The sequence below is a fragment of the Danio rerio genome, chromosome 10, assembly GCF_049306965.1.
Source record: "Danio rerio strain Tuebingen ecotype United States chromosome 10, GRCz12tu, whole genome shotgun sequence".
In the NCBI taxonomy this organism is placed as follows: Eukaryota; Metazoa; Chordata; class Actinopteri; order Cypriniformes; family Danionidae; genus Danio; species Danio rerio.
The window spans coordinates 49,705,717-49,720,048 of record NC_133185.1 but is presented as its reverse complement, the minus strand read 5'-3'; the positions used below and the strand labels follow the sequence as shown (position 1 = coordinate 49,720,048).

The 14,332-nt window shown below is 38.3% G+C and overlaps 2 protein-coding genes across 15 annotated transcripts in view; both read right to left on the bottom strand.

Moving 5' to 3' along the window:
- Positions 1-14,332, bottom strand: part of myo18b (myosin XVIIIB) — a 673,005-nt gene that overhangs the window by 419,264 nt on the left and 239,409 nt on the right. The window lies entirely within an intron of this gene.
- The window catches only part of sez6l (seizure related 6 homolog (mouse)-like), a 93,718-nt gene continuing 86,796 nt past the window's right edge, over positions 7,411-14,332 (bottom strand). For 4 of the 14 annotated variants that reach the window (XR_012386578.1, XR_012386581.1, XR_012386582.1 and 1 more), the window contains exons 12-18: positions 12,221-12,412; positions 11,949-12,143; positions 11,043-11,078; positions 10,455-10,569; positions 10,175-10,280; positions 7,951-8,354; positions 7,411-7,768 (exon numbers count right to left, since the gene is read on the bottom strand). Coding sequence is in view for 8 of the 14 variants with exons in the window: in XM_005155435.6 (XP_005155492.2) it covers positions 8,322-8,354; positions 10,175-10,280; positions 10,455-10,569; positions 11,043-11,078; positions 11,949-12,143; positions 12,221-12,412 (677 nt within the window). In the remaining 6 variants the exon portion in view is untranslated. Of the gene's footprint in view, positions 8,355-10,174; positions 10,281-10,454; positions 10,570-11,042; positions 11,079-11,948; positions 12,144-12,220; positions 12,413-14,332 lie in introns of all 14 variants that reach the window. The other 10 variants (XM_005155435.6, XM_073915231.1, XM_073915233.1 and 7 more) reach the window with 3 other exon arrangements.

Genomic DNA, 14,332 nt, shown 5'->3' with positions numbered 1-14,332 from the left:
ACTGAAAACTTGCGACATGTCTTTTTCCGGTGCCCCAGAGCCTAACATCCCCCACATGGCACAAATACTGCTGTAATTTATAGTAAATAGTGTTGTTGAACCAGTTAAGTGGATTATTCTGCATATATTAGTATTTAAATCATATTTACAGACCCATGTTAAAACATGATATGTGGCAATTTGAATAAAAGACATAGTAAATACTATACCATAGTAAATTTTATTGTTTATGGCAACACAACTACTATAATAATATTATAAACAAATGAGCCATAATTTCTACAACTATAGGGTATCTTACACTAAAATACATCACTGTTTACTGTAGTAAAAACTAAAATTTACTACAGTATTTATTAGTTTCACAGTTCACTATAGTTAAATACTACAGTATGCATTAACAAATAGTTAATATAGTCACTTTGGATCAAAAACGCTGTGGCATATATGCAACACATATTTCAAAACATTGGGAAAACTGGCCTTGCTTATATTACTATTTGTTGTGTTACCATAGCAACTGTAGCATCACCTCAGCAGATTAATTTAGTTGTTGTTACCATAGCAACTGTAGAATCACCACAGCAGTTAAATTTGTTTACATTAATATAGTTGTTTTGTTACCATAGCAACTGTAGAATCACTACAGCAGATTAAGTTGTTTGATTTACTATAGTTGTCGTGTTACCATAGCAACTGTAGAATCCCCCCAACAGATTAATTTGTTTATTTTACTATAGTTGTCGTGTTACCATAGCAACTGTAGAATCACCACAACAGATTAATTTGTTTATTTTACTATAGTTGTTGTGTTACCATAGCAACGGTAGAATCACTAGAGCAGATTAATTTGTTTGATTTACTATAGTTGTCGTGTTACCATAGCAACTGTAGAATCAACACAACAGATTAATTTGTTTATTTTACTATAGTTGTTGTGTTACCATAGCAACGGTAGAATCACTAGAGCAGATTAATTTGTTTAATTTACTATAGTTGTCGTGTTACCATAGCAACTGTAGAATCACCACAACAGATTAATTTGTTTATTTTACTATAGTTGTCGTGTTACCATAGCAACGGTAGAATCACTAGAGCAGATTAATTTGTTTAATTTACTATAGTTGTCGTGTTACCATAGCAACTGTAGAATCACCACAACAGATTAATTTGTTTATATTACTATAATTGTTGTGTTACCATAGCAACTGTAGAATCACTACAACAGATTAAAGCTGCATCTGAAATCGCATACTTCCATATTGTATAGCTCACTAAAATCAGTTTGAGAGTCGAGTAGTGTGTCTGAAATCCCAGAATTCGAAAATCAGCAAGCGAGAAGTTCCCAGATGACCGACTACTTTCAGCGAGATTCTGATGTGTGCATCCCATGATACGATGATAATTTGTGAAGCTATGCAACTCACACAGGTAGGTCACGTGATCATGACAAAATGGCGCATGTAGTACATCCAAGTTCCATTCATACTGCTCACATTCATACTGTATAGAACGTACTTTTCTAACAGCCGAGTAGAACATTTAAATTCAAATGCAGTACTACCTACTGAGCAGTAGGTGGTTTCGGTTGCAGCCTTATTTGTTTATACTTCTATAGTTGTTGTGTTGCCATAGCAACTGTAGAATCGCCACAACAGATGAATTCTTCCGTATGGTTTAGAAGCACTAGTATTCATTGCATTAAGTGTTCATTGATTTTTTTTTCTTCTGTTTGTTGTGAACAGTTTGCTTAGAACAACCGTTCGCAACACATTTATACCCACGCAGCACTTAACACTTAAGAAGATGATGAAGCGCAGAGGAAATGGGCTGATTGAGAAATTACAAAAGGTGTGAAGATTTGTAGCTTTAATATGATTTTTTTTTTGCACACAAGCAGGAGGCTTGATGTTTCCACTCCATTGTGCTGACAAACCCACATGTTCAGAAATCATTTGTTTTAGTTTAGTTTAGTTTATTTGTTTACAGGGTCAATGCACACTAATAAACATTACTGTAAAATGTGCCAGAATTAGCCAAGAATGGCTATTTTTCATCCGTAGACCCCTTACAGAATGTTAAAAAGTCACACCTAAAATAGAAGCACAACATTAAACATTAAATACACTTTCATATCAAAAATACAGTTAAAAAAGTAAAGAAAAGAAAAGAAGAAAAGAGAAAAAAAAACAACAGACTGATGGCAGCAGAGGACAAAAAGTCAAAGACAACAGTACAAATGTGTCAAGAATACAGTACTAATGCTGACAATGCTGATTTGTCAATAACCAATTTTTAACATGAGAACGAAAAGTGCATGATCTTCTCATTGTTGGTGGGATGGAGTTCCATTCCCTAGCAGCTTTCACTGAAAATACAGATTGACTGAATTGACTTTTTTTGAGAGGAATAATGCAGTCCCCTCTGTCACCTCCTCTAGTAGTTTGGTGAGCGGTCGTTCTAATATTTACAAACTGATTTAATGGTGAAGTCGGGTTATGTAAAGTCTTAAACATTAAACAGATATGTACATATTTAATTTAATTTTCCCAACTAAGCATGTTGTATTTCCTTAATATTAAACAATGGTGATATTGAACTGATTCCTTATCAAGGGTTTTTATGGATTGTTTGTATAAAGATTGTATCTCAGAAATACAGCCTACAGCTAGAAAATGAGTGTTGAGAGCAACAATGATGAGTTCATTAACTCTTAATAAATGCGGTTCAGCAAATTTCCACTAACATTGAAACAGGAATCAGCGAGTGAGATATTTCCACACAGATTTCACAACAGGTTGAGCGATAAAAAAAATAAAAATAAAATTAAATTAAAAACCAGTGGTCATAAACAATCATACTGAAGTAAAAGTACCATTACTTGTTAAAAAATGTAGTGCAAATACACTAAAATTATCTGCTGTAAATATTATACAATTATATAAATAATATGTGTTATATAAGTATTACACTGTGACAAGCTGATATGTTTACATGCTTTATGTGCAGGGATGTGTAAACGTAACATTCTGTAGTGCATTTAGTGATCTTCCTACATTCGTTTGTTTCTTCTATTGATTGTTTGTTTTGTTCTTCCTTTATTCATTCGTTTGTTCGTTCCTTCCTTCATTCGATGTTCGTTCCTACTTTTGTTCCTTCCTGCTTTAGGCCCTTTGTTCATCAATTGATTCATTTGTTTGTTTGTTTGTTCATTCCTTGCTTAGCTTGTTCAGTCCTTCCTCGAATCCTTCCTTCATTCATTTGATCATTTCTTCATTCCTCCTTTCATTCGTTCATATATTTTGTAACTTCCTTCATTAGGTTCTTTGTTCATTCATTCATTCATTTGTTCCTTCATTAGTTTGCTCAGTCCTTCCTTGAATCCTCCCTTTAATCATTTGATCCTTCCTTCCTTCATTAGTTCGGTCCTTCCTTCATTCAGCTCTTCCTTCCATTCTTCATTAGTTCCATTTAATGATTGTTTAAGGCTGTTTGGTGATCTCAGTCAGTCAACATCCATCATTTTCTCATCGGTGACACGCAGTCTATAAAAGCTCTCGGGTCATTGTGTGTAAAGATTTTGGACATCTTCTAGGACATTTTTAATTCTTCAAAAGGTTTGCTGCATTTATAAATCGCCCATGTCTTGATGTTGTTCAGTAAGATGTGATTTAATTTCTGTGTGTGATTTGATTGGACAGGAAATGTGATATATTGTGTTGTAGGTCATTAAACAGGTCTTAATTGTGGGCGTCAAAGTGGCTCAGTGGTTAGCACTGTCGCCTCACAGCAAGATGGTCGCTTGTTCGAGTCCCGGCTGGGTCAGTTGGTGTTTCTGTGTGGAGTTTGCATGTTCTCCCCGTGTTGGCGTGGATTTCCTCCGAGTGCTCTGGTTTCCCCCACAGTCCAAACACATGCATAGGGGAATTGAATAGGCTTAGTGTTCTGTTATGTATGTGTGTGAATGCATGCATGAATGGGTGTTTCTTAGTACTGGGTTCAGGCTTGGTTAATTAAAGTAGCCTTTATTTAAAATAGACTTGGCTACAGCTGTCCAGCTGCTCAATAACGCACATTTCTAACCAGCCAATCACATGGCGGCAGCTCAATGCATTTAGACATGGTCAAGACGATCTGCTGCAGTTCACACCGAGCATCAGAATGGGGAAGAAAGGGGATTTAAGAGACTTTGAACGTGGCATGGTTGTTGCTGCCAGACGGGCTGCTCTGAGTATTTCAGAAACTGCTGATCTACTGGGATTTTCACGCACAACCATCTCTAGGGTTTACAGAGAATGATCTGACAAAGAGGAAATCTCCAGTGAGCAGCAGTTCTGTGGGCGCAAATGCCTTGTTGATGAGGCCAGAGGTCAGAGGAGAATGGCCAGACTGGTTCCAGCTGATAGAAAGGCAACAGTAACTCAAATAAGCACTCGTTACAACCGAGCTCTGCAGAAGAGCATCTCTGAACACACAACACGGCCAACCTTGAGGCGGATGGGCTACAGCAGCAGAAGAGCACACCGGGTGCCGCTCCTGTCAGCTAAGAACAGGAAACTGAGGCTACAATTCACACAGACTCACCAAAACTGGACAATAGAAGATTGGAGAAACGTTGCTGCTCTGATGAGTCTCCATTTCTGCTGACACATTCGGATGCTCGGGTCATAATTTGGCCTCAACAACATGAAAGCATGGATCATCCTGTCTTGTGTCAGCGGTTCAGGCTGGTGGTGGTGGTGTAATATTTTTTTTCAAATTTTTTTTTCATTTTTATTTATGTTCTCCATCAGTGTCTCCATCTTCTGATGGCTACTTCCAGCAGGATAACGCAGCATGTCATAAAGCTCAATCATCTCAGACTGGTTTCTTGAACATGACGATGAGTTCACTGTACTCAAATGGCCTCCACAGTTACCAGAGCTCAATCCAATAGAGAAGCTTTGGGATGTGGTGGAACGGGAGATTGGCATCATGGATGTGCAGCTGACAAATCTGCAGCAACTGTGTGATGCTATCATGACAATATGGAGCAAAATCTCTGAGCAATATTTCCAGTAGCTTGCTGAATCTCTGCCACCATTAAAGCAGATCTGAAGACAAAAGGGCTCCAACCTGGTAGTTCACAATTGTCTGTCAGAGATCTGTAATCAATGAAAGCATGAAAATCCAGTTTTCACTTGCAAAAGACAAAGACAGCATTCAATAAAATCAGGCCACTTCAGTGTTAGAAAAGATTGAAATGAATTTATTGATTCACGTTTCTGTAGAGAAATCATCGTTACATTGTTTATCTTGATCTCCAAAAAATGAAGTAATCATTAAATCAGCAGAAGACGCTTCACGTTTACTTCAAAATAAATACATCATCTGCTCTCTGCTGCAGTAGTAGACGTCACTTGCAGGGCGGGGGAAAAATACTACTTTAAAACCTGCACTACAAACTGCTCTAAGTACAAAGACTTAAAAATGACAGCAGGCAGGACGGGCCACACACAGACACAGGACGGCGCCAGCACAAGCCCTTTATATCGGAGCAAACAAGGGCTTCACGTACTCCACAGGTTACACTGTCCCATAGGTCACGGCATTGAGGCGTAAGAACACTGGAAACTCATCACGGTTTCTTTGTTTACACTCGGCATATAATCACACACACACTCACAGGACACTTCATTAGGTACACCTCACTACAGTGTGCTGTTTATATTGACTGCTACGATTTAAGGGCTTCCTCATGAAAGAATACTATAGTAAATGTATAGTACTACAGTGTTATTTAACCAAGCTTCAGTGAAGCGTATTTCACTGTATTAAGATTATAAATCTCTGTTATTGAACGCTCCAGCATACTGAAGTATTAACTAAACTGTAAAAAATGGCCATGGCAGATTCAATTGTTTATAGTAATAGAATTTTTGTTACCATAGCAACAGTAGAATCATTATGACAGATTAATTTGTTTATATTACTATAGTTGTTACCATAGCAACCGTAGAATCACCATGACAGATTAATTTGTTTATACTACTATAGTTGTTGTTACCATAGCAACCGTAGAATCACCATGACAGATTAATTTGTTTATATTACTATAGTTGTTACCATAGCAACTGTAGAATCACCATGACAGATTAATTTGTTTATATTACTATAGTTGTTACCATAGCAACAGTAGAATCATTATGACAGATTAATTTGTTTATACTACTATAGTTGTTGTTACCATAGCAACCGTAGAATCATCAGACAGATTAATTTGTTTATACTACAATAGTTGTTGTTACCATAGCAACCGTAGAATCATCACAACAGATTATTTGTTTATATTACTATAGTTGTTGTTACCATAGCAACAGTAGAATCATTATGACAGATTAATTTGTTTATATTACTATAGTTGTTGTGTTACCACAGCAACTGTAGAATCATCACAACAGACTAATTAGTTTATATTACTATAGTTGCTGTGTTATCATAGCGACAGTAGAATCTATAATTGTTGTTACCATAGCAACTATAGAATCACCATGGCAAATTCATTTGTTTATATTATGGTTGCTGTGTTACCATAGCAACAGTAGAATCTATAGTTTTTGTGCTACCATAGCAACTGTAGAATCACCAGAGATTAAGGGGCCGATCACACCGAACATGTTTTTTGCGTTGAGAGGCACCTTTTTATATGGTTTATTAACGGCTGCGAGTGTTTTCCGCACTGCTTATGCACCCTGCGCGCCTCGCGTTTTGACCGCCAGCTGCGCCTCGCATTTTTGCCCTTGTGTGCTGTGCACTCGCAGTTGAAAAAAAGTTAACTCTGAGCGAAAAAAATGCGTTACGTCAGTCACGTCTTTTTCATTCTCCGATTAAATGAAAGCAGAGACGGGTTTCTGTTGAGGCACCTGCAGTTTTTGTGTAGTCAAGACAATAACAAAGACTTTTGAAGATAGAGGAGAGACTTGTGGTTGCTGTATGACTTCACAAATCTTGAATATCACAATAATATTTAATATTAAAATTATATTAATATCAACAGCAATACTCAGCACAATACCCAGCTGATTTAGTCGTTGCCTAGCGACATGACAAAAGTGCACCGCTACTTACTATAGTTTTGGTGTTACCATAGCAACAGCAGAATCTATAGTTGTTGTGTTACCATAGCAACTGTGGAGTCACAACAACAGATTTATCTGTTTATATTACTATAGTTGTTGTGTTACCATAGCAACTGTAGAATCACAATAGATTAATCTGTTTATGTACTATAGTTGTTGTATTATCATAGCAACTGTCAAATCACCATGACAGATTAATTTGTTTTTATTACTATAGTTGTTGTGTTACCATAGCAACAGCAGAATCTATAGTTTTTATGGATCCATAGAAACTGTAGAATCACCACAACCGAACTATTAAAATTCTTTATTACAGTATTATTGAAAAACACTATAATATTTACTTTAAATCACTGTAGTTTTTTATGTGGGCTGTAATGTTGCTAAATTAATAAAAACTTTTTACAATTCGTATAATTTATGCTTAACTTTGGACTGTATTCTGAAACACAAAATGTCCTATAAAAATAGTGTCAAGCAGCAAAAGTAGTATACATTCCATCTATAGTTTTATTTTAATGCTAAAATATAAATAAGCCACTACTGTTATCTATGAAATCTCAGATTTACTTTTCAGATTTAAAATAAAATATGCGTAGCCACACCCCTCCAACTGTTAGTTTGCTAAAAGTGAAAGATGAGAGGTGGGGCTTTAAAAATAAAACCCCACCCCCACTCCATGCTCAATATTCACTCTCAGTTGGAAATACATCATCATACTGAAATAAAAGTCTGCAGAATCTTCTGGATCACTCCGACTTTAAATGAATTGAATCAAACCTTATGATTGGCTGATTAGATATTTGCATTGAGGATCAGTCAACAGGTGTACCTAAGAAGTTGGCCGATGAGTGTATAAACACACACACAGACGCGCACACACAGACACACACACACACACACACACACACACACACACACACACACACACACACACACACACACACGCACACTTTTGAACCTCTGGCTGTGAGTGCATACTTGTAGAATCACATTTAACCACAGTAAAGTGTACTGGCCGACTGAACTCTACTCTGATACTTGCAGATTCACAGACCCTTCCCTTCTTGCCCCCCCCTCTCTCTCTCTCTCTCTCTCTCTCTCTCTGGAGTTTTTGGGAGGTGGGAGAGTGGAGTTTTCAGGATCTATTTACATCACTTCCTGTAAGCACTGAATCAGAACGGGACGTGTCTGTGGGGCTCTTCATATGGATACCTCATATTCTCTTGTGTCCTGCTGAATATAAACACAGCCACATATACATATCGATTACAATTATGAAGCAGCTTTCACTGTTTTGAATGCAAAAAAACAATAAAAAATTATTTATATTTGTGCAAACCCCTGTTATACAGTACTGAAATGTTGCTAAGAGTTGCTAGATATGTGTATGGCCGACAGGGCAGTGCTGCATTGATGCTAGGGAGTTGCTAAGGTATTGTGGGAGGTTGTCAGGACAGTGCTACATTGTTACTAAGGGGCTGTGGAAGGTTGCTGGGGAGTTGTTATATGTTGTGGGAGGTTATAAGGATTGCAGTGTTGCTGAAGGAGTCTGGATACACACTAGGAAGTAGTTACTGTGTTGTGGCAGACTGTCAGGGCAGTTACATTGTTGCTAGGGGATTCCGCATATGCACTACTGAGTCACTAAGGTGTTGTGGTAGGTTGTCATGTCAGTGCTACAGTGTCGTTTCCAAATAGTTGCTAGGGAGTTGCCAAGGTATTGTGGGAGTTTGTAAGAGGAGTGCTACACTGTTGCTAAGAAGATCCGGGTGGTTGATATGTAGTTGCTAAGGTATTATGGGAGGTTGTCAGGGAAGTGTTACATTGTTGCTAAGGGGAGCAGAATGATTGCTAAAGAATTGCTAAAGTGTTGTAGGAGGTTGTCATGTCAGTGCTTTATTGCTGCTAAGGGGTTCCCGTTTGGTTGCTAAGGTGTTGCTAAGGATTTGTGGGAGGTTGTCAGGGCAGTGCTACATTGTTGCTAACAAGTTTAGAATGGTTGCTAGGGAGTTATTAAGGTGTTGTGAGAGTGCTACACTGTTGCTAAGAAAAGCCAAATGGTTGCTAGGGAGATGCTATGGTGTTGTGGGAGTTTGTAAGAGGAGTGCTACACTGTTGCTAAGAATATCTGTATGATTGCTATGTAGTTGCTAAGGAATTACGGGGTATTGCCAGGAAAGTGCTACATTGTTGCTAAGGAGTTCCTGATGGTTGCTAAAGAATTGTTAAAGTGTTGTGGGAGGTCATCAGAGGAGTGCTTCACTGTTGCAAAGATCTGGATGGTTGCTATGGAGTTGCTAAGGTGTTATGGGAGGTTGTCAGGGCAGTGTTACATTGTTGTTGAGGGGTGCAGAATGATTGCTAAAGAATTGCTATCGTTTTGTCGGAGGATGTCATGGGAGTGCTTCACTGTTGCTAAGAAGGTCCAAATGGTTGCTAGGGAGTCGCTAAGGATTTGTGGGAGGTTGTCAGGGCAGTGCTACATTGTTGCTAAGGGGTTCCTGATCCATTACTATGGAGTTGTTAATGTGTTGTGGGAGCTTGTAAGAGGAGTGCTACACTGTTGCAAAGAAGATCTGGATGGTTGCTATAGAGTTGCTAAGGTGTTATGGGAGGTTGTTAGGGCAGTGTTACATTGTTGTTAAGGGGTGCAGAATGATTGCTAAAGAATTGCTAAAGTGTTGTAGGAGGTTGTCATGGGAGTGCTGCACTGTTGCTAAGAAGATCCAAATGGTTGCTAGGGAGTTGCTAATGTATTTTGGGAGGTTGTCAGGGCAGTCCTACATTGTTGATAAGGGTTTCAGAAAGGTTGCTAACCAATTGCTAAGATGTGGGTGTTTGTCAGTGGAGTGCTACACTGTTGCTAAGAAGATTTAAAAGGTTGCTATGAAGTTGATAAGGTGTTGTGGGAGGTTGTCAGGGCAATGGTACAAAGTTGCCAAGGGGGTTCTGGATGGTTGATGGGGAGTTGCTAAGGAGCTGTGGGAGGTTGTCAGGACAGTGCTACACTGTTGCTAAGGGGCTGTAGATGGTTGCTATGGAAGTGCTCTCACCCCTCCAGTCTCATAGAGAGGGTTGTCAAACTCTGTCTCCACGGTGATCTGGCTGTAGGGATGCGGATACATCAGAGGAAGTCTCAGGTTTGAATGATATCTGCATCTGAGGAACACACAAGAGTAGAAACAATGCTGTTTTCCCACCTACACATAACATCACACTACAGGACATTACATGCTTTATGAGTGCTCAATAACACACTTTGATTAGAATAAGTAGCTCTGAGCAGAGCACGTGTAAGAGCTAATGGCCGGTTGTGCAGTCAGTAATGTTCACCTGGTGATGTAGATGTAAGTTCCTCCGAGCACCGCAGACACCAGCAGCACCAGGATGAATATAGCCAGAGCCAAACTTCCCCCATCAAAAGAGGATTCTGCAGCCGCCTCAGACACTGGAGCACACAACCATTACAGGAAGAGAATTTTACACAGTGTGTCTGATAATATTTGTTCTTCTGGAGAAAGTCTTATTTGTTTTATTTCAGCTAGAATAAAAATAGTTTTACATTTTTTATAGCCATTAAAATTATTAGCCTCTTTAAGCTATATATATTTAGATAGTCTCCAGAACAAACCATCGTTATACAATAACTTGCCTAATTACCCTAACCTGCCTAGTTACCCTAATTACCCTAGTTAAGCCTTTAAATGTCACTTTAAGCTGTATAGAAGTGTCTTGAAAAATATCTAGTCTAATATTATTTACAGTCATCATGACAAAGATAAAATAAATCAGTTATTAGAGATGAGTTATTAACACTATTATGATTAAAATGTCTTGAAGAAATCTTCTCTCCGTTAAACAGACATTGAGAAAAAAATAAACAGGGGCGCTAATAATTCTTCAGCTGCATTTAACACTTACCCTCTAATGCATGATTGCCAGAACATTCATGATTGGCTGAAATAAAAAGGACAATATTGGATGAATACACATATTACACACACAAAAAAGCACAAGTTGAAATATTAAAAATTACTATGAAATTGCAAGTGAATCAATAATTACAAAAGGATCTGCAAGGAGCACATTGAATTAAATGTGAAATGTTTCATAAAAAGGAATAGAGAAACAGCATTAATATTAATAACCATAATTATTAATTAATACAAATGTAATAAAAGCTCATAAAAATATTTTAATAGTAAAATTAAATCTTAGTTTCTTACAATGTTCATTCACTCTTTCATTTTCCGTTGGCTTAGTTCCTTTATTCATCAGAGGTGGCCACAGCGGAATGAACCACCAACTATTCCAGCATGTGTTTTACACAGCGGATGCCCTTCCAGCTGCAACACAGTACTGGAAAACACCCATACACACTCACACTCGTACACTACAGCCAATTTAGTTGATCAATTCCCCTATAGCGCATGTGTTTGGACTGTGGGGGAAACCGGAGCACCCGAAGGAAACCCACGCCAACACGGGGAGAACATGCAAACACCACACAGAGGCGCCAACTGACTCAGCCGAGGCTCAAACCAGCGACCTTCTAGCTGTGAGGCGACAGCACTACCCACTAAGCCACCTTATCACCCTTTCTTACAATATAAACAATAAAATATCCTATATTTTAACATGTTTCCCAGTGCTGGGTTGCAGCTGGAAGGGCATCCGCTGTGTAAAACATATGCTGGATAAGTTGGCAGTTCATTCCGCTGTGGTGATCCCAGATTAATAAAGGGACTAAGCCGAAAAGGAAATGAATGAATGAATGATTTTAACATGTAAACACGGTTTCTTTAAATACCCTCACTCTCTCCATACCTCTGCAAAGGGGCAATGGTCCACTCCAGAATGAAGGATTTCCCAGAATGCACTTGATGGCCATTTCACCGATAAGCTCATATCCCTGGTAGCACATGAAGGTCAGAGACTCTCCAGGAAGGTAAAGTCTTTTAGACAGAATCTGGTAGCCATTGTCGGGAAGGCCGGGATTCTCACAGGACACGGATTCTTCTGCTGTTAAACAGAAATAGATAGAGTCATGAATAGCTGAGGGAGTGAGGAGAGCTTCAGTGTTGTTGTAGTGAACTCACAGACGCAGTGTGGAAGGTGGGATGTCCACACCGGGGTGCCGGGCTCTCGGCCATAGCAGGTGAGTGTGGCGCCGCCCTGCAGGATGAATCCGGGTGTGCAGCTGTACTGGATGGTGGTGCCAACTAGCAGTTTGGGGTCAGAGAGTGTGCGTGTGGAGTGATCGACATGTCCCGGGTCTGTACAATACATGACTGAATAAAGGAGAGGGAAAAGATACAGAGCTGAGTGAATCTGCACTGAATCTGACTGAATCTGTTTGCTGAATCTGACTGAATGTGTGAATTTGAATGCATCAAATCAAATCTGACTTAATCTGACTGAATCTGAGCATTGAATGCATCTGCTGAATCGGAGTAAATCTGAGACATTCTGCTGAATCTGACTGAACGAGTGAATTTGGATAAATCTGTTGAATCTGGGTGAATCTGAATCAATCTGCACTGAACATGGATGAATCAGCACCAACCTGCTGAATCTGACTAAATCAGCTAAATCTGAATGCAGATAAACTGCGTGAACTGGCACTGAATCTGACCGAACTAAAGCAAATCTGACTGAATCTGCAGTTAATCGGAATCAAAATGAGTAAATCCGACTGAAGCTGCAGTTAATCTGAATCAAAATGAGTAAATCTGACTGAAGCTGCAGTTAATCTGAATCAAAATGAGTAAATCTGACTGAATCTGCAGTTAATCTGAATCAAAATGAGTAAATCTGACTGAATCTGCAGTTAATCTGAATCGAAATGAGTAAATCTGACTGAATCTGCAGTTAATCTGAATCAAAATTAGTAAATCTGACCGAATCTGCAGTTAATCTGAATCAAAATGAGTAAATCTGACTGAATCTGCAGTTAATCTGAATCGAAATGAGTAAATCTGACTGAATCTGCAGTTAATCTGAATCAAAATGAGTAAATCTGACCGAATCTGCAGTTAATCTGAATCGAAATGAGTAAATCTGACTGAATCTGCAGTTAATCTGAATCGAAATGAGTAAATCTGACTGAATCTGCAGTTAATCTGAATCAAAATGAGTAAATCTGACCGAATCTGCAGTTAATCTGAATCAAAATGAGTAAATCTGACTGAATCTGCAGTTAATCTGAATCGAAATGAGTAAATCTGACTGAATCTGCAGTTAATCTGAATCGAAATGAGTAAATCTGACTGAATCTGCAGTTAATCTGAATCAAAATGAGTAAATCTGACTGAATCTGCAGTTAATCTGAATCGAAATGAGTAAATCTGACTGAATCTGCAGTTAATCTGAATCAAAATGAGTAAATCTGACTGAATCTGCAGTTAATCTGAATCGAAATGAGTAAATCTGACTGAATCTGCAGTTAATCTGAATCAAAATGAGTAAATCTGACTGAATCTGCAGTTAATCTGAATCAAAATGAGTAAATCTGACTGAATCTGCAGTTAATCTGAATCGAAATGAGTAAATCTGACTGAATCTGCAGTTAATCTGAATCGAAATGAGTAAATCTGACTGAATCTGCAGTTAATCTGAATCAAAATGAGTAAATCTGACTGAATCTGCAGTTAATCTGAATCGAAATGAGTAAATCTGACTGAATCTGCAGTTAATCTGAATCAAAATGAGTAAATCTGACTGAATCTGCAGTTAATCTGAATCGAAATGAGTAAATCTGACTGAATCTGCAGTTAATCTGAATCAAAATGAGTAAATCTGACTGAATCTGCAGTTAACATGGCTGAATCTGCACTGAATCTGACTGCAATAGTCAACATTTGAAGTGGATCATCACCATTCATCAAAGTTGTCCTAAAACTACTGAGCAACACCCATTCTTGTCCGAGATCAATTTTGAAAAACATTTTTGATTCACTTCGATGTTAAGTAAGACAGCAGAATATACAGTTAATTTAACTGAATCTGCTGAATCTGACTTGCTCTGCAGCTAATCTGACTAAATTGGCACTGAATCTGAGTAAATCTGACAGAATCTGATTCAATCTTAAATGAATCAGACAAAATCTGCTTAATCTGCAATGAATCTGACTAAACTGGCGCTGAATCTGAGTGAATCTGAAATGAATTTGTCTGAATCTGAATTTGGCAAAATCTGCTAAATGTGCAAT